This window comes from Bos indicus x Bos taurus, chromosome 4, assembly GCF_003369695.1.
Source record: "Bos indicus x Bos taurus breed Angus x Brahman F1 hybrid chromosome 4, Bos_hybrid_MaternalHap_v2.0, whole genome shotgun sequence".
Taxonomy (NCBI): domain Eukaryota; kingdom Metazoa; phylum Chordata; class Mammalia; order Artiodactyla; family Bovidae; genus Bos; species Bos indicus x Bos taurus.
Genome location: NC_040079.1, coordinates 74,786,285 through 74,806,817, shown reverse-complemented (window position 1 = coordinate 74,806,817; position 20,533 = coordinate 74,786,285). Strand labels below are relative to the sequence as shown.

The window sequence follows — 20,533 nt, the reverse complement described above, 5'->3', positions numbered from 1 at the left end:
TTTTTACATTTGAAAATAAACTAAAATCACTCCTCCTAATTTGAGATATTTGCAATAGGACTCATAAGTAATACTGCACATTTTCATCTGAATTGGAATTGAGTAGGAAAACCTTTGTTGCAAAAAAACTCAGTAAAGACAATGTATTTGGAATAATGTACATAAATAGCACATACTTACCAATTCTCTTGGACCATATGGCTCACAGAAGGTGACAGCATTGCCATGCATAATTGCACCACACTGTTCTCCAGTCTCACAGTTGTTACATTCCACCCTATGGGAACACAGAACACAACCTCAATCTGCGAACTAAGTAGCACAGAGTGGTTTATCACTCAAAAGATGTAATAGATATTGTTATTCAGTTGAAATCAACATTTCCAGGTAGGTAATGGTATTTTGTATTGTGACAAGTTAAGGAAGCATGAAAACAGAAAGGCTTGAAGTTCAATCCTAGTTCTTTCAGTTACTGGCACTGGAGGTTACTTTAACTTCCCAAAGTTTCAGTTTTCTCATCTGTAACATGAAGATAATAATACTGAACTAAATATCACATAGTTATCATGAGGATTAAATGAGAGAATGTATATAAAACACAGAGTCCAGAACTAATCTTATAGTAGGCACTTAATAGTGGCAGTTAGTAGTATTATCAATTATTACATAACAAACTATGTTCAATACAAGTATTTTGCTAATATTAAAGATAAGCAAAGTTATATACACTTATATAATGAACTAAAACCATATATCTCTGAAATCCAAAGGTGTTTTACAAATTTAAACCTTTTTCTTTTGAATTATGATTAACATCAATGTTTAAAATAACTGTCCTAAAATAGATGTGCAAGTCTACAAAATATATCATGCAAAAAATAATGGAATCAGATTGTATTTAATCCACATAATAATATTAAATAAATACAAATTCTAATCCAACAAATTTTGGATACTGAGTTAATGTTAAACTTGCAAATAATTTACTTAGTTGCTTCCCTTATTATTATGAAGTGGCTAATAAAATCTTAGAACAGAATATCAAAATTAAATATATTCATGTCTTCAGTGTAAATTGACAATACAAATATTGTGGATTTGACTTTGCATATTTACAGTAACATTTATAATGCTCTGGGATTATGATATTTCAACCTACATTCATTACATGTAGAAAGACTGAACTATGTTTTCTTAGTCTGAACCTCAAAGTGCATGAGAGCTGTATTTCATGCAGAGAGGACATTTTCAAAGACTTTCACATTCTAGGTGCCAAACATCGTGGACAGGACACTAAGTATGCCCTTCGTTTTTGAAGATTGTTGTATCAGACCCTTTCAGTTGTTTGCTAATCTCAGAGAAAAGAAGGAGCAGGAAGTCCTATTCAAATAGGAAAAAGGCAAAGGTATGAAAAGATATCACAAAGCTCATAAAGCCAAGAGGCAGAAGCACAATAAGTAAAAACTTGGCAAATAAATAGACATATTTCCTATATGTGTATTACATGGAAAAAAATTCTAATCTTTTGAGCTATATTCCCACACAAAGAAGATCAACAATGTCAAGAAGCTTTGATTTTTTTAAGAATAAACAGAGAACTTCTGACATGGAATTTTGGAGAAACAGTAGTATCTCATATCTTAGTAGATTGAAATCTTTGCTTGATTACTGTAAAGAAAGATTCTAATAAAATGTCCTTTATGTTAGAAAAGACAGTAGTAGCTTCATGGTGCAACGAATATGTCTCTTGTTCACCATTTTATGCTTGGCATGATGTGAAAAGTGAAAGTCGCTCAGTCGTGTCCACTTTCTTTGGGACCCCATGGACTGTATAGTCCATGGAATTCTCCAGGCCAGAATACTGAAGTGGGTAGTCTTTCCCTTCTCCAGGGGATCTTCCCAACCCAAGGATTGAACCCATGTCCTCCACATTGCAGGCAGATTCTTTAGCAGTTGAGTCACAAGGAAAACACATGAATCCTGGAGTGGGTAGCCCATTCCATCTCCAGCAGATGTTCCTAACCCAGGAATTGAACCCGGGTCTCCTACATTGCAGGCGGATTCTTTAGCAACTTAGCTATCAGGGAAGCCCTAAGGCTTGAGGTCTAAAGCACTTCAAATAGAGCCTGGCACACTTCAAACAGAGCAAGCATGATGCAAATGTTAGCATAAGTTTTAACTATTTTTGATATGGATTTCCAACATTTTCATCCAAAACAAGTATGTTAGGTTTTTTCCCCCCCACAGAGAATCTGTTACATGAACTTTTTACTACTGTTTTTCTATTTTTAAAACTATACATTAATTTTCCCCAAGGAGTGTGATTTTGAAGTACAGAGAAGTAACATCAAAATCATAGTGGGCTTCTTAGTGATAGATGAGGATTATTTGTCCTCCAAGGCATTGTGAAATGACTCAGAAGAAAAATAAGCTTTGTCAGAGAGAAATTACAAGATTGTTCAACCCTCACAAGGACTATCTGACATTTTCCTCCAGTAATTCTAAACTAAAATCATCACTGTTGGTGTGAAGTCTGAGGCCTGATATTTGAATTCTCAAAGCAATCATTCTATCTATAAATATTGATCAGCAGTTCCCAAATCAACTGTATATCAGGAAAATAATATCTGTATAAACACATGTATTTCAAATCCCCATCATCCACAGTTTATGTTAAATAGGATTCAGGTGTAGCCTAGATATCTGTATATTATTTAAAGATGATTCTAGCATAGGTGCCTATAGCCTGGCACTAGGGAACCAGTGAATAGTAGATGTTTGATGTGTTTGGAGAACCACTTCTATTTTGTGGAATAACAGGAGTTAAAAAACCAATAAACACACAAAAAAGGTAATCAGTTACAGCATTCTCCCCACTTGGCTCAACAACCCCTCTGGACCTTTTTCTTCCGTGATGTGCTTTATAGATCCAGAAACTTAAAATTAACAAAGGCATTGGTACCCGGTTGAATCTTAAAGATCTTGAAATACCAGCTATTACTCACTGAACTGTTGCTACCTGGAGGCACAATGGCTTCACCAAGGACTAATGAAACAAATCTGTTAGTTTCCCATCAAGGTCTTTTAAATGCCCTTTGCTTGAATTTCTCACAGTATGACTGGGTTTGTCAACATAATTTTTTGTAATTTATTTTGAAAACACATCCCTCTGGGTAGTCAAATCCAATCCACTCTTAGCTGCCAATGGTGTATTTACTAATTTATCATTCATTAATTCATTATTATAATTAACAAACTTGTGCTAGGAACCTATAGGCACTGTGATGAGCTTTAGTGGTACAAACACCAAAAAAGGGCTATTTATTTCTAACATCTTAACCTGTAGTTTCCGAACTGACTTTGTTCAAGAAAATGATGGGTTCTGTAAAGTAAGGTAACATAGTCTTCAGAGATTAATGGAAAGAGGAAGTTTTAAATAATTTCAGTTAAACAGATTTTTGTTTTTCAATTTAAAAAGGAATGTGACTTCCCAAGCTAAGGATTAGAAATGAATTGCTTCTCTGCTTAAAAGTAATAGTGAATATTTCTCTAATCTAAGAACCTACTCCCCCTGCCTTCTTTTTCTCAATATGAAAAACAGAACATAAGAATCTGACAAATACCAAGTACATCATATGAACTGCCCACCTCAAAATATACTCTCATGAACAGTATGATTAAAAGACATTTTAAGGGAAATGCTTGCTATCCCCAAAGACCATGCAAAGCCTGAATTTATTGAGCTCTCTCTCTGAATCTATTTATCACATGCTTAGGTACCACATGAATCTTATCTATTACTAGAGTTCACAGATCATTAGGCATTCAAGTTGGAGGGCATCTGAAGTATCATCGAGTTTCATTACCCCCTCATTTTACAAATTATAAAATGAGACTAGAGGCCAGTTTTCCTGACTCCTTGTCCAATATCCTTCCCACTCCACTCTAATGCAGCCAGGAAAAGAAAAGAACTCCAATTCTACAAAAATCATGTGCATTTCAAAAATGTTTTTCATCATTTTTGCTATCAGAGTTCATCTGGAAAACCTAGCATCTTTTCTTAAAAGTTGTTTTTTTCATTTATAGGATAAGGGGTTTTGCTTTGCTAATACAAATGTACAAAAATAAAAGAAATGTCATGGACTTCATAGAAAATGTTCAGAATGAATTTACTGGACTAAAGTACATAAGCAGATTCAATATTCCTTTGGTCATGTTACATCCTTAGATAATTCATCCCTATTTTATATACACATTATCATACTATCATTTTTTCCACCAACAAAACCATAAAGGAATCAGTAAGGATGAAGGCAGGTACTTGTTGACCAACACATGTGGATTAAACTGTAAACATAAAAGAAAAAGAATGCTTTGAGCCAAGATTTGGTTTTCACTCTAACAAGCTCCTTGGCAGTTTGAAACTTGTTATTTTGGTGTCAATACTCCATTTTTTAAAAAAATTATTTAGGTGGCTGTTTTTGTTTAGAAATTATATTCAGTGTGCATTTGTGCTATAGAGAGCACACTTCTGAAGGTATAATTATGTTTTTAATCCTGATGTTAAAATTTATTAGGCTAGAAAACGTGCCAAAGTCCCTGTTCAGGAGGCACAGAGGAAGCTGAAGTGAAATGTCCCCGGAGTCCCTGTGGTCCCCATGTCCTACAGAGACTCACACAGGACTTTCAGGACACTGGAAAGATGAGGAGGATTAATGAGAAACTTGGGCTCCATCGAACAGTCAGAGATTTATGAATGGTTGGTGGTGACATCATCCTGATAACAATAAATAAATAACCGAAATACTATTTTCTCAAGAGCAGTCTAATTACATGGCTCATTCTTCTTTTTAGATCATAGTGAAATCACTCAGCCTTTAGTCAGTCACTCTGCTGAAACAAGTTAATCATCTGGAAACTCAGTGACAATCAGTTATCAAATTCTCATTTGGGATACATGCTGTTTGTCCCCAAGACTGGGGACACTGTATTATCTCTCTGTAATTTATTGCCTCTAAAGGAGGCAATGTCTGGTATTCTATGAGTCAATTGTCTATTCACCAGCATTTCTGAACAGAGATATTAAAATACTTTTAATATTTGATCTGATTATAAAATGTACTTTAAAAGTGGAAAGAGAAAAGAGAAATCTCTTATAATTTCCTGACCCAAAGATAACAAGTCTCTCTCCCCAGGTACAGCTCATACTGCATGTGTTGATAATCTAATGTGTGAGTTTGAAAGGCAAGGCTAGATCAGGGACTGGTGAATCTGTCAAAGTAAACAGGGCCCTGTCAGCCATCTGGGAGCTGGACAGTCAGCTGACTTCATCTGGAGACACTGGAGCTCCTTGTACTTTCCACTGAAACCTCAACAAGCAACCAACTATACTCCAAAAAAAAAAAACCTCAATAAGCAGAACACTCAACTTTTGACCATATTTTATAGCAAAGAGATGATGTTTTATAGTAAAAAGGCATGACTATTTACTTGTGAAAGACCACACTTAAAAAAAAGAAAAACCCTCAAAGAATTCTCTTCTCTTTGTAAATATGGAATATTTTTAGAAAAACAGCAAGGAAAGTCCACTCTATAAGACTGAGAATAATATTACCTTCAACGATGTCATGACTTTTTTTTCTAAGGAACTAACACATGCTCTAAATATGAAAATGACAAATTCCATTTATAGTTCATTCTTTCTCATTACTTCTCACTGAGGAAGGTAAGAGAACTCTTCCTATTCATCAGGGAGTTTAAAAATTTAATTTCTCCTTTGTTAACAGCTATAATGACAAATATTATTTGAATTAAAAATATCCCTTCTAATACCCTACTACTGAATGCAATATTCTGACCTCCTACTATGGTGAATTCTACTACACGCTGCTTGAGGAAATATTTTCTCATTTGTTTCAAATGTACTTGACATTTAATTCCATTGAGTGAGTTCTTATTTCTGTCATAAAAAACAGAGATTAAAGAAGGAAATAATAAGCTTCCAGATTCGCACCTTTTTTTAATAGTAGGACACCTCCTGGTTAACCTTTCTATTGTTGATGAAGTTTTCCCTAGAGCAATTACATCAGGGTAAGTGGAAGAAGGGGGAGGAAGCAAGAAAAAGAAGGTTAGAGGAGAGTTTTATAATAAGAGAAAAAAGTTACTAACAAAGGAGAAGAGAGAGTGAGAAAAAGTAGAAAAAGGGGAGGTCAAGAAGATGAAGAGAAAAAGTAGGAAAGGACGCACAGAACATCAGAGTATCAGGGGACTTCCCTGGTAGTCCAGTGGCTAGGACTCCTTGAATGCAACGCAGGGGGCCTGGGTTTGATCCCTGGTCTGGGAACTAGATCCCACATGCTGCAACAAAAATCCTACATGCTGCAAAAGAAAATTAAAGATCCTGCCTGCCACAACTAAGATCCAATGCAGTCAAATAAATAATAAGTATACTTTTAACAAAGATCAGAATATTGGACCATTAAACCTTAAAACTGAATTATAATTCCACAATCCAAACTACAGGGATATATTAGAGGTTTTGGCAAAGGTAAGTCATCAGATAAAATATTATTTTGCAGATATTTATTACCCATTCACAGTCTCCCTTTGTCACCAGCTCCTGAAAACTTATAAGGTATATGTTTCATGTCAAATAGGTAAGATGGCATATTAGGTGATATGATTCCAAGTGGTCATCATTACAACAACAACCAAAGGCCCCCTGGAAATCCTTCAGCAGTGATGTGCAGACCTTGATGCCCATGGTGAGTGCTTCCTTCACCCATCAGGTCTTACAGGCTTACCACCCACAGGCCAGTTGTACACTGAACAACGTGGAGGTACTTCTATCTACTCCCCCCCGCCCCCCACCCCCAGTGACACTGGTCATCAGATTTACTTTGTTCTGATTACCTGGAAACTACATTTATATTGTAGTTTTCACACCTGTCTACTAAATGGAGTCCCCTCTGCTCTTGTTTTCTATGGGGGCTCCAAGATACTAAGGAACTCTGAAGTAGTTTTACTGCTTGCTTGACTTCTTTTATCTTACACGGATTAAACTACTGATCACTGAATAAATAAAGAATCGGCTAGAATAACTCACCCCCATACTAAAATTTCAGTCGTTTTAGGGTCTTTGTTTAGATAATTATTTTTCTCAAAGAAAATAAACTTTAATACACCAAATCACCAATCTTTTTGCTCCATTTCTGGGTAACTGCTCCAATAAATTAGGATTTTGAAGAGACTATCAGATGCAGCAGAGTCTGTGATCTCAATTTCTCTAGTTCTGTAGTGTGATCTTTTTAACCTATAAAAATGGAAATGTTCTAGTCTTTTTTTGATTCAAGCAACTCTATGCAGTGCCAGCCACAGAGCTGTAAATTGTGGGGCTTTCTGTATGATAAGCCAACTGGCAGCGGTCTTCATGTGCCACAGGATCTGAGACAACTTCATTTGTGTCTCTCTTCTTGATGTCTCATATCCCTGTTGGCATCACAACTTACTCATCTAAGATGCTTCTTCTGATGAGTGACTCTTGTTCTTCCCTGATCTCTGCTGAAGAGAACATCTCTGCTATTGTTACTGTGCTGGAGGGGAAACATCTGTTGTCTTCAAGTTGCTATTTATCATCATGTTTTCTAACAGTCTCCCATTTCCCACTAGAACATCATAGCCTAGTGATATTATAGCTCTGGATTCCTTCTGTGATCTTCAGAAAACAAGCATTAACGGGATAATCTGTAAGCCAAAACAAAGATTCTTCCTGACTTTCTAACTGCTTAGAGGATAAAGACATCTCTTAAGAAAACTTCAATTATTTTTTAAAATTTACTTACTTTTAAGTTCTTTTAACTTTGTCTCTCCATCTCTCTGAACTCTTTTTAACTCAAGTTATGAATCATAAATGTCTCCTATTTCTTAACTTTTCTCATTTTTTAAAATTACTGTTGAAATTTTTTACTGAGGTAAATTTCCACACAGGGAAATACACAGATCTCAAGCTTGACAAAGGTACACATCTATGTAACCCATGCTCTCATAATACTATATATATTAATCACCCTAGAAATTTCCTCATGCTCCTACTCAGTCAATTCCCCATCCCTGAAACAATCACTAATCTAATTTCTAGCACTTTTGATAATATCATCTATTCTAGATTTCATGTAAGTAGGATCATACAGTAAGAATTATTTTGGGTCTGGCTTCTTTCATTCAACATAATATTTTTGAAATTCAACCATGTTGTTTCAGCTATCAATAAGTTATTCCTTTTTATTTCCGAATAGCATGCCACTGTATGAATGTATCACTATTTATCCATTCTCCTGTTTATGGGTACCTGTGATGTTACTAGTTTTTTGCTGTTAGGTGTAGTTCTTTTTAGTTAAAAAAAAATCAAGATTTCTCACCATTCATATGGAATACTGACCGTGTTTATATGATACTAAAATAAATTAATTCATAAAAATAAACTATAAAAAAGGTAGTTGAGACACAAGTAGAACATGCTTAAGTGAAATGTTGAGATAGAGCGTATTTGTAGGTCTTTACTTTCCTTCTAAATTTAGTTATAAGAGGTTTTCCTTCCTATGTTTTTTTTTTTTTCTTTTTGGCTATAGGGTTGTCTCGATTGGAACAAGACTCTACTGATCCATCTCCATCAACAGGAGTGTAATCACACTGAACACACTTGATAATGAAGAACTGTCAACAGTGTTGGTAAGTCAGTGTTGCTCTATCCACATTCTTTCTCTCAGTCTCTTGGGTTCAACGGTACATTTGATCTGATGTGGCTATTGTTGTGATCCAGAGGTCTACCTGCATGTGGCCCAGCATCAGGGCCAAGTTAAGGTGGAGAAGCCTCACTCTCATCAAGCCTGAGGCGTCACTATATTCCCATGAAAGGGTTTTGCTGTTCTCTTCACTTGTAACTTTACCTCTCATTTTTTATTTGAACAAAGCAAACAGAAATGGCTGAGAGAATGGGAGATAAAAGGCCACTTCTCTGGCAGCACCAAAGGGAGACCCCCTTTGGGGGTCAAAGCACAGAAGGACTCTATACTCCACACCTCAGGGAGGCAGAAAGACCACAGTGGCATGATAGCACAGCAGAGCACCACAGACACATTCACAGCCCAGGCGCAGGAGCAGCAGAAGTTGTCATGCCTTCAAGCAGGGATCAAATGGAGCAATCATCATGAAGGAGTGAGTGATTAGGACAGGCAAGAAGGCTACCTGTGCGGACCAGTCACCAAAAACTAGATGAGACAGGGAGGATTCAGTGGATATCTGTAGGAACAGAGGACTGGGGAATAAGAGGTGTGTCCCCACCTACCCCTTGCCTTTGAACTAATAAGCTCTCTGATACTTAGCTACAACATCAGAAAAATGGGAGAAGGGAAGCTAAAGTTGACCAAAATTTAGTTTTCACTATTAGCAGAAGGCATACAATGAAAAGAAATTGAGTTAAAAAGAATAACGAAAGTTTTATTTCTCTGATACCCAATTTTGTGGACAGAATTCATAACTGTAACACTTGTGTAAGCCTAAATAATTTCTGGAAGGACTGACAGAAACTGGTAACAGTTGATTCCTCTAGAGGGACGGAATATAGATCTAGTGTGGGAAGAAGGTTTATTTTTATTATTTTTAATATTATTGAAGTTTACACTAAGTACATTTATTAATTTTAAAATCAAATCTAATATTTAAGCTAAGCAGAGAGACAGATTCAATACTGAGTTGATGTAAAAAAGTTTCCTAGTTCTAGTCCAATCACTGTCATATACTTGGGATAATAATTTAGCTGGTACGTTCATTCATTATAATAGTAATATCATTGTATGCCCCTTGTTTTTTGTGTACAGTCATTTGTACAAGAGATAAGAAATTCAGATATCAAGAATAATATGAAATGAAGTGGGAAAAAAAGTTGATTTCACTAGGTGAAGTCAACAGAAGCAAATAAAGTGTGAGTGACTAAATTTAAACTGATCTCTCTCCCCATCATTGCACAGATGGGACTGTAGTTTCTTAATTTTTCCTTTTGCTTGTCCTTAAAAATTTCAAGTCAAATAATGCACATGATGATTTTCAAACTCTATGGAAGAAACATGCTCATAAAAGCAGAGTGCTTTTCTCTTGTGACAAATTATTGAGTGATATATTGAGCCTTGGGAATTTGCCCCAAAGCAGTACACCCTGAGCTTCTTCCTATCTGGTGGTGTGTGCCAAGGGCATAAAGTTATGGGTTGTCAGTAAGGATTCCCCTTCCTGGTTTTCACAAAGCTGCTCAGTGGCTTCTAATTGGGGTAAAGAAAATCAAAGATAATATCATAAGGGACAAAACTCGCATGTCAATATGTATACCAAGAAAACAGAGTTCAGGAGAGTGAAAATGCCTGGTAGTGGTGGTGGTTCAGTTGCCAAGTCGTGTCCGACTCTTTGTGATGCCATGGACTGTAGCCCTCCAGAGGCTCTGTCCGTGGGATTCTCCAGGCAAGAATACTGGAGTGGGCTGCCATTTCCTTCTCCAGGGGATCTTCCTGGATCTCCTGCAATGCAGTTGGATTCTTTACCAACTGAGCCAACAGGGAAGCCCAAAAACTGCCTATGTTGGTTGAAAGCAAGAGAGAGCTTTGTTATGTTATTGGAAATACTTCACTGGAATAGCTGATTGTATTGGTTTTTAACTTTAGGGAGCTTACATCTACTTTAAGGGAGGGGTTAAGATATTTAATACTCTTTGTTTCTCCCTTCTCTATAATTCTACTGTATTTTCATTAATATATTATATAATATAGATATATTTAATTTGAAGTCTGTTTTTGATCTGAATACAGTAAGAGAAGACTTGGGGACTCATTTACATAAATTGACTGAAGAATATTTTAATAATAATGACTTGGGATCATATCTGAGCTCCTGAGAGGCAAGTAGACCAAAATGCAAGTATAGCATAGGAGGAAGAAAGAAAGGGAAGAAGGAGGGAGACAAAAAGGTAGAGTAGGAGACAGAGAATAGGAGAGGCAAAGAAGGAACTAATTCGTACTGAGCAGCAACAATACATTAGGAGATGCGCCAGACCTTTTCAGGTTCATCAAACCTTAAAATAATGGCGTTAGGAAAATACTCGGCTCACTTTTACTGACAAGAAATGTGGCTCAGAGAGGTAAAGCAATCTTTGTACTATTCTCAGATACCCAGCTGGCAAGTAGCTAGCTTGAAAGTCCACCCAGACAGACCTGATTTCAGAACTTCTGCCACTTATGTTCAACAAAGCCATCTCTCAAATGATGAGAGCTTCCTATGTTATTATTACTATTATTATTACTTTTTAATCGTAAGGAGACTAGATGAAGGAGATTGTGGTCAATAAGGGATAAAGTAAAATTACTCTGAAGCATATTTGATAGAAGACAGGAGTGCATGGCTTTTTAAAGTTAATGAAAGGTTTTCTAAACAAGAGGAAAAACCATAGGTTAAATAAGTGGGACACAAAATCCATAACTTCGGTCAAGAAAGCATCTACCAGATCAGTCATGAAAATGGGTGAAGCAAAATCAATCACGTTTTATTGATTTCAAAAATAACAGAATTTGGACCACATAAAAGTCACATTTTGTATTTGTCAAGAAAACTCACTGAAGAAAATGAATTAGCTTGACACAAATGAACTCGCCTTGAAAGAAACAAATCATCTGATAACATCTATATTAATGGGATATAAAAAAGCCAAATGTGAGGAGAATGAGAGAATTTTTCTTCAATAGAAGTAGTGCTTAGAAAGTTTTTGGCTTTTCCTTAATAAAGATTTTCAACTTATTTTAAGAAATTTATATTTAGAACATGTTCAGAGGTAAGTGAAATCTTTTTGATAAGTTATCTCTTTAATAGTGTATGAATCATAAGACTATGTCTCTGTCTAGTCTGATTTTTTTGTATACTTGTACTCTCTAAATCTATATTTCTTTCTAGAAAAGACATAAGTTCCTGTTTGTATTTAAGCATCAAGACTTTCTAAACCTCTATGTCATCTTCAATTCTCAGGTTAAGGACTACTTTCTCCAAGAAACTCTCACTAGAGTCAGCCTTTCTTTTCTAGAACTGTAGTATGTTATTTATAACACTCAAGGATTTCTATCCTGAATCATAAGCTTTTTAAAAATGTGTTTTAAGTGCATCCTCTACTGAACTATAAGCTACTCAAAAGAAGGAATCACATTCCTTTTTAATGTACTATATAAATAAAATAACTATGGTTTGATATTTGTTGAACAGTGAAAATAAGGAAAAACAAATTAATATCATATGCAGACATTTGAGGATGAAGTGGTTATTCTCTTCCTAGTCTTGAATATTGTTTGGGTTTTGGTTACAACCTGATTACATTAGAGCTTCTAATTTATCTTGAACTCTTATTCATGTACACAAATCATTTAGTACCACAGAAAATAACATATTCAGATATTCTCTCAAATTATGTAGACTGACTATAGCTCTCAATGGATAGACTCATTTCTCCAAAGTCAGAAAAATACAACAAACTGCCAACAAATTCATGCATCCATTTATAAGTTTCTAATGTATGTGTTTTGGTTAATTCTTTCTTTACCCTCCAAAATCCCATAGGGTTGTCTCTAAACAGCTTTGGAAGGAAAGACTAGAGTATAAATGAGGTAATCCAGTAACATATAAGTTATTTGGAAGTATGACTCAAAAAATCTGTCAGTTTCAGATAAGTCATTTCCCTTCTTTCCTTTAACATAAATGCAATTATTAGGCATAATAAAGCACAATGTTTTCTATGTAAATAACTTGTACTACTGAAAAAAACTGACCAAACCCATGGCTTTGAGGGGTACCTAGATTCAGTTCTTAAAGAAGTCAGGAAATAGACAGTAGACATACTCTAGGTGATATTAATCCCAGTTCCTTAGTTGAACAATTCTCATTGATAACGTAGAGCTAAAGAGCAATTTAATTTTATGTAACTACTCCAAGGAAGCTTTTTTTTTTTTTTTTTTTGCCTTTTATAGACCAAAGTGAGGCATGATCCTTTAACTTACCATATGTTTGGATTCAATTCCTTTTGGTGGTAGGAGTCAAAATCATCTCGTAGGATAATACTGTCACTATGAATTTCAGCTAAAGGAAGACAAAGATTTAGAAAAGGGTTATACTAAACAATAGATTTAGCTATGCAAAAGAGTCAACATGCTACATTTATGATGAATAACAGTATTTTAAACTAAAACTGAAGTTTAAACAAGCAACTAATTGCATTTGCTGTGCCCCTAAACTACTAAGTAAAAGAATAACTCTGCTGTTTAGAAGTCTGGAAACCAGAGCCCCCAAAGAGAACCCTACCAAAATGTCACCCAGGTCACAGAGGTGGGAAGACCAAGGTTAGCACTAGCCTACAAGGAAAGGTCACATAAGACTTGCCCCTCACAGCTCAACACATCCAGAATAGAGTCAGTGCCTAACTCACTTTAGAGCACTGAAGGGAACAGAACATTGTGGCTATTTGTTGTCAGCTAACATTGCTGTTATTTACTAACCCATCTCCTCTTCTCTTTCTTACTACCCCTCTTGCCCTGACTTGCTTTTTCGCATCCCCTATATTCACTCATTTTTTTAAATTTACTGTGTTCCAAATTGTTAACATTTTCCCCTTCAGAGCTGCATAGGAGAAATTATCTACACACGTAAGTAAAACTTCTAAATAAAGTCATGTTAGAAGTCAGGAGGAATGGCAGAAAACCATCCATAGTCTTAAATATATTATTGTTACACCTGAGATTGTATTAAATACTTCTTTTTAAGTTATAGAAGAATTCAGGTCATGCCAAGAGCAAAGAATGTTTTCATTAACTGTAGTGTATGTGATATTTCCATTGAATAGAGGATGGATAAGTAAAAACAATTTCATGGCCAGCTACAATGTAAGTAGACTCATTTTTAAAGTTGTATGAGGAATGATAATTATTTCTCCACAAATTGTAAAAAGTGAATTTGGTGCTTGAAAATCTTCTCATCTGATTCCCATGGTTTGCTTGGGAAATTTGTTTGAGCTAGTATAAATTCTCTGGGTCTATATAATTTTGTTTGGACTAGTTTGCACATGCTTTTTAAAAAAATGAAAATCATATAATCTGATTAATAAAACATAACCCCAAATTTTTGTTTTTTCCAAAAGTGATATTTTACCCTTTTGGGGGGTTCACTTGTATATAATTTATTGAATTGACTGAAGGATTAAATATCACCTCCAAATACCACAAAGTTCACTTGCAAATTCTCTTTGGTAACAATGCCACCTGCAGGCACCCTCACCCTCTTTATATCAGGTATGCCAGTAGGTAAGCACATAACGAAGTCGGGAAAACCAGTGAATCAGCATGTATTGAGAGAAATGGCTGTTCAGACTCAAAGCCTTAGGCTCGACAACAGGAAGAATATGGATTTACACTGGAGAGAACACTGTGATGTCTTCTGTGCTTGGGAGTGATTTAATGATTCCTCTGAGTGATTAGATGCAGTGTCTGAAATGCCTACAGGGTACTGCTCTCTCAAATACCCAATATGGCTGAGATGCGGCTGGGCCACTGTGGGTCACCAGCCTGCCTCAGCTGCCAGAAGGCATGCTTCTAAGTGCTTGTGTTCATCTGCCAAAGAAGAGGAGCCCCAAGCTGTAGCATTACATAAAAGTAGAGCTTCTCAAGGCAGATTTTCCAAAGAGAAAAATAAATTAATTGGGTTTATAGGTTGAAAGAGAAAGCCCAAGAGACAAATACTGACCCATCTGCAAGTCCCACAGTGACAGACAGCTGAAAAGGCTGGAGTCAGCTAGGATGATTTCTTTTCATTCTTATTAAATAGTGTGTGTAGGAAACTGCTTTTAAAATCAGTCTTCACTGTCATACATGAGAAATTTAACTCTTAAAGATCATTTGCTTTCCAAAGATTTTTTACAGAGTCATGGGTAAGCCTCTATGGTTATTTGTTCATGTATTGCCTTTTTTCCAAATATTATTATTACATATATATATATATCCCTGACTATGCTTTAGAAATACAAATTCATCTAATCCTCATAACAACCACAGGAGGTAGGTACTATCATTACTTCTATTTTATAGGTGAGGAAACAGGCATAGAAAGATTAAGTAACTTGCCCAATATCACCATGCAAGCCAAGTGGCAGAGGTGACATAAATCCAGTTTATTTGGCTCCAGAATCCATACTGTACAATCTTGCCTCAAGAACTGCAGCCCACTAAATACATGTCAGAATGAAAAAATCATGAGAAAAATGAGAGGAAGCAACTTTACATGGTGCTATTAAACAAAGCATCCAGTTATTTAGACAATCTCATTTTAGTTTTTGAAGAAATGGCCAAATTATTTCTCTTTTTACAAGCTAGTGCTAGTTTAAGCCAATACTTTGGCCTGATGCGAATGGCCAACTCATTGGAAAAGACCCTGATGCCAGAAAAGATTAAAGGCAGAAGGAGAAGATGAGACAGAAGATGTTGGAGAAAGCAGAAGGAAGATTGAAGGCAGAAGGAGAAGATGTTGACAGAAGATAAGATGGTTGGATGGCATCACTGATTCAACAGACATGAACTTGGGCAAACTCTGGGAGATGGTGAGGGACAGGGAAGCCTGGTGTGCTGCAGTCCTTGTGGTTGTGAAGAGTCAAACACAACTTGGCAATTGAACAACAACAACACTGGTTTAAGCAGATATCTCAGATCTGCTTCCACACTCATAGCTCCTTGCCTATTGCCTCCATGCTCTACTATTTATGATGGGTAGAGGCTTAGGGGAAAATTCAGCATTAGAATCCTATGCCAAAAGACCAGATCCAACTAGATTCTAAGGATAAATGCAGCAACAGGTTCAAAAGTCCTTCCATTAGCCCAAACTGGACTTTTGGATCACCTCCTCAGTGAGATCTCAGGTTAAAGTATAATCTGGACCTGAGTATTATTTCAATGAATGATCAGAGAATCAGAGAGGGCAGAGAGTTTCCTCATCTCTGTATGCCCTGCTCACATGGCAAAGGAGTGAAACAAGTAGATCTAGCGCTGAGGTCAGTGACACTGGAGTCTCAAATACTCACCTAGATGTGGGTGCACAGTGGCCTCTGTTGGAGCTGGACCAAGAGAGAAAAATGGAAACATGATTTATTAGCAGCAAAAGCAAAATCCATTAATAAACAATCACAAATATGGTTATAAAACCTAAGCCATACTAAACAAATAAAGAGCTAGATAGAACTTTTTAGAGGACTAAGAAGAAAATGTCAATTAACGTCCTAAAATAAGATGTTCAACTCACTAGTTAGTTGTTATATTTAAAAGTCATGCATTACTCCTAAAGTGAAAAGTAGAACTCCTTACACACAGGATAGTTATTTATCATACAAGTTTAGTCAGGTATTCCTTGAAACTTACAATACGAATGTAACGTGAGCACCCATTACATACCATGGGCCATTCTGGGTGTGCAGTAGTATAGGGACAAAAAGCACCCTCCTTGCTCTCAAAGAGCTTACCATCTGGTGGAGATAAGTACAGTATAGTGTAATAAGTGCTATGGGATAGTGTTTAGAGGTCATAGGGTGAGAAGGGCACAAATGAAGGATACTAATTCTAGGCTGCCCAGGAGAAGACAGTGGTCAGGAGAGGCTGCTGAGTTGTGAAAGACTAGCAGGAGGAGACAGGTTGGGGTAGGAGAGGGAAGAGGTGTTTCTTTCTGGAGTGAAAGTGAAATGGCACTGAGAAGTAGGAGAGAATGGTCTTTTGGAACAAGTACAACTATTTCAGCATGACATGAACAAAGTTTCGGAGGAGGGGGTAGTAAAGTGAAGTTGGGAAGATTGGAAGGCCAAGATTATGAAACTGAATGCTAAGGAGTTTGGATTTTACTATGAAAGCATGATGATCTCCTGAACATTCATCAGCAAAGGAGTACCTGTTCAAATATGCATTTTAAGAACAGGCACTCTGGTAAGAGTTAGGAAATAAGGGATACTGGCCAACTGACACTTTGGTGATTTTTTTTTTTCTCAGTGGATTCCTAAATCTAGGAAGAAATGTTGCCAATTCACTTATCTAAAAATTAGAACTATAACAGATATTTTAACATCTTTTACATTCATTAAAGAAGAAATTTAGCTAGGTATTAAAAAAATTAGTTTCTATCACAATTATCAGTGCTTCAGTTATGTTAGATGAAAAATCCACAGTTAAGTTTGTAGTTTGTAATTCAAACTAGAGATGTTTGTCTTATTGCAATTATCAGTTAGAAATATTTTCTAGTCAGTACAATAGTTAGATAAATGTAACAAAACATCTGCAGAGACATCAATTAAATTACCTATAAATTTTAAATGACTCTGATTACTAAGACCTAGATGCAATAAAGAGAATATTATGTATTAGTCTATTTTAATCTAAGGAGTCTATCCAAATTGATATCTTTCTTTCCAAAATTATTTTGGCACATGGCATTTTTCACTGAATCACCTCCAAAATAATCATCATGGAAGGGCCATTTAGAAATCATCCTCTGAATCAGAATCTCTGGGAATGGAAACTTGGAATTTGTATTTTTAAAACCTCCTCAGCTGATTCTAACAGAAAGCCAGCATCAAAAATAACTGTCTTGATCACATGATACAATTCTTACTTTTATAGCATGCAAAACTGTTATCTATAGTAAGTATATATCTTTTATCCCAATAAGAAATAAGTTCCTCAAAGACATAAAATATGCCCACTGAAGACATCAGCCTAAAGCTGGTAATAGATTCTCAATAAATACTTAATTGAATCAAATGCTATTTTCTTTCTTAGTTGTAATGTATTTTACGATATTTTGGAAAATAATAACTAAAGATCCAAATGTTTGAAAAATGCCAAAATAAACTCATAATGTTGTTAAAGTTCTTTAGTATAAGCAGTTTGGATAGTTTAAACACCCAACTAATGTCCAGTTGGATTTAACTCAACAAACTTATGTTTTCAATCACTAGTTAGGAAGACTCAGTGTGCTTTTTACAAAATATACCCACTGTCTGAGATAACTAAACATTATTTCCTCAAAAAGAGGAACATAGTACACATTAAACTTGGTGAAATGAAAAGTATTTTTCCTTGAAAAATAGTCTAATGTGTATAGTATAATACACATATGTATTTGGTCCAAAATCTAGTAAAGTAATGGACCTGGGAAGCTTATTTTAATCATCTCTCAGTAAGCAACTATATCAACCTAGTTTTACGCAGTGTAAAAGAATTTTGTAAGCTTGTAGAAAGTTCACCACCTTTTCTAAATTTATCGGAATAAATAGACCACAGAAGAATTGGAGTAAGTAGCCTGAAGAAGTATAATATAGTTCAACAACACATATTACACTCCCACTTGGATACTAGTACTTGCTTTGCCTCATACTACTGATTTGGATGAATTACTAAGATCCTGAATTATATTAATTTTCCAAAAAGGTCTTAACTCTTTCCTTTATTAAGTATAAAATGTATGCTTCAGAAAGATCCTAGCTTGTCAATCTTCCAATGTGTGTAGTGGCATACCTCCAAGCATACAGTTCCTGCTCCTTTCCATTGAACTGACTCATCCTTCTAGATCGACTGAATGTTTTATCTCAATGTTCTGTTGGTCTGTTTCTAATTCTCTGCCTCTCCAAGGACTCTAGACTGCCCCCACCCATCATCAACTTTGGTCTAATTTCACAATTCCTTTGAATCTGAAATTGCATGACTGATAGTAGCTACCACATAAAGTTGCCAAATGGCTTAAACTGGGAAGCTTTGTTTCTAAAAATGAGAAAGAACAAAAATGTTCCTAAAGAAATAGGCTCTAGCTTTGGAGAAAATAGGATAGGACACATGTTTAACAGAAGTATAAGACATCTTAATTCTTCCAAGTGCCTCTGAATCGTGCTAAGAAGACTAGGTCAGATGATGACCACAGGCAGACACAGGGGAGGATGCGCTGAAAGTGAGGGCCCTGCTAGTTGTCAGAGGAGATTGAAGGGACAGGAAGACAACAACAACCTGGAGTTGTTCTGTACTCAGAAAGGTAACTGAGGGGGAGAATTTCATAATATGGTCCTTGATTTAGCTTCATTAGTGGGTTTCCCAGGTGGCACTAGTGGTAAAGAACCTGCTTGCCAGTGCAGGAGACCTAAGAGATGCAGGTTCGATTTATAGGTTGGGAAGATCCCCTGGGCATGGCAACCCACTCCAGTATTCTTGCCTGTAGAATCCCATGGACAGAGGAGCTTGGTCTACAGTCCAAAGGGTCACAAAGAACTGGGCATGGTTGAAGCGACTTAGCACACATGCACATAGCTTCACTGGTGAGACTATATATATAATGGCTGGATAGAAGTTTACACTGTGAGGGACTCACCAAACAGAGCTGTTAACAAATCTGGATATTTCTAGATTCACAAAAACAATTAGTTGTACACCCTACACTACAGAACAAATTCACTTCTGAGAATACCAGGAGTTCATTTTGGTTTACAGAAACCCTTGATTACTTATGAAATCATTTGTCTTTCCATAAATGTTGGGTCAATTCAGATTAATAGGAAGTTTCCACCAAGATCTTGCAAACTCTTATAAACCATGCAATAGTCAGAGGCCAAACTTTCAATAATGTTTTAGAATTAAAGCATAGTTATCATGGGATATCATATCCTGCAGTTGGATTTCACAGATCACTCCAAGGAGTTCCATGAGTACTGGCAATGCATAAACAAACCAACTCATAATTCTGGATATCTATTAATTTTTACTAATCCTAGGCAAGATGGCAACATCACTATCTTGGTTAATAGAACATGTAACATAAAGAATAAATAGATTCATGTTTCAATGAACTCTAGATCTTGTTGAAGACATTAGAACATCTCTGTAATCTTTACCCACAAAGTTAATGTCATTGAGGCACAAAAACTAAAAAACGATGTTCTTTGTAAAGCTTGACAATTTAAAGTAACTTAACTAAATTGGAAATTGAGCTAAAGTTGTATCTTGGTAACTTAAGGAGTATGCCAAATGTCACCAAAATGAGTCAACTCTGTCAAAACCACAGATTAAAAGTGAAATGTTAAACAGGTAAGTTAAAATGAAGATTCTACTTGGCTTTAAAAAATAAAGTGAAACAAGTCAACACAATGTAAGAATCATGATGGAGTCTTACCAAAGCCTCCATGTTTTTTAAAAGCATGTTTTCAGCAAAGGATTAGGATTGAAAGCATGCCAAACTCTGACTTGTTTTTAGTTGAGAAATCCAAAAACTTTTAAAACTTAAAAGCATAATATAGTCTTTTCATACTAGATAGGTAATAAATGTTCGTAAGAATCCAAGTCACTCATAAATGTGCACTAGTGATTTATTTTTCCAGATTCCTTTCAGTGTTTGTGATAGTGCTACTGAAAAGTTACTCATCCTCCAAATTCTGTAGCTGGGCCCACACAGA

The 20,533-nt window shown here is 35.9% G+C and overlaps 1 protein-coding gene across 3 annotated transcripts in view; it reads right to left on the bottom strand.

Moving 5' to 3' along the window:
- Positions 1–20,533, bottom strand: part of RELN (reelin) — a 558,183-nt gene that overhangs the window by 275,568 nt on the left and 262,082 nt on the right. For all 3 annotated transcript variants that reach the window (XM_027539733.1, XM_027539731.1, XM_027539732.1), the window contains exons 5-7: positions 16,139–16,171; positions 13,077–13,155; positions 181–277 (exon numbers count right to left, since the gene is read on the bottom strand). In XM_027539733.1, the coding sequence (XP_027395534.1) occupies positions 181–277; positions 13,077–13,155; positions 16,139–16,171 (209 nt within the window). The remainder of the gene's footprint in view (positions 1–180; positions 278–13,076; positions 13,156–16,138; positions 16,172–20,533) is intronic.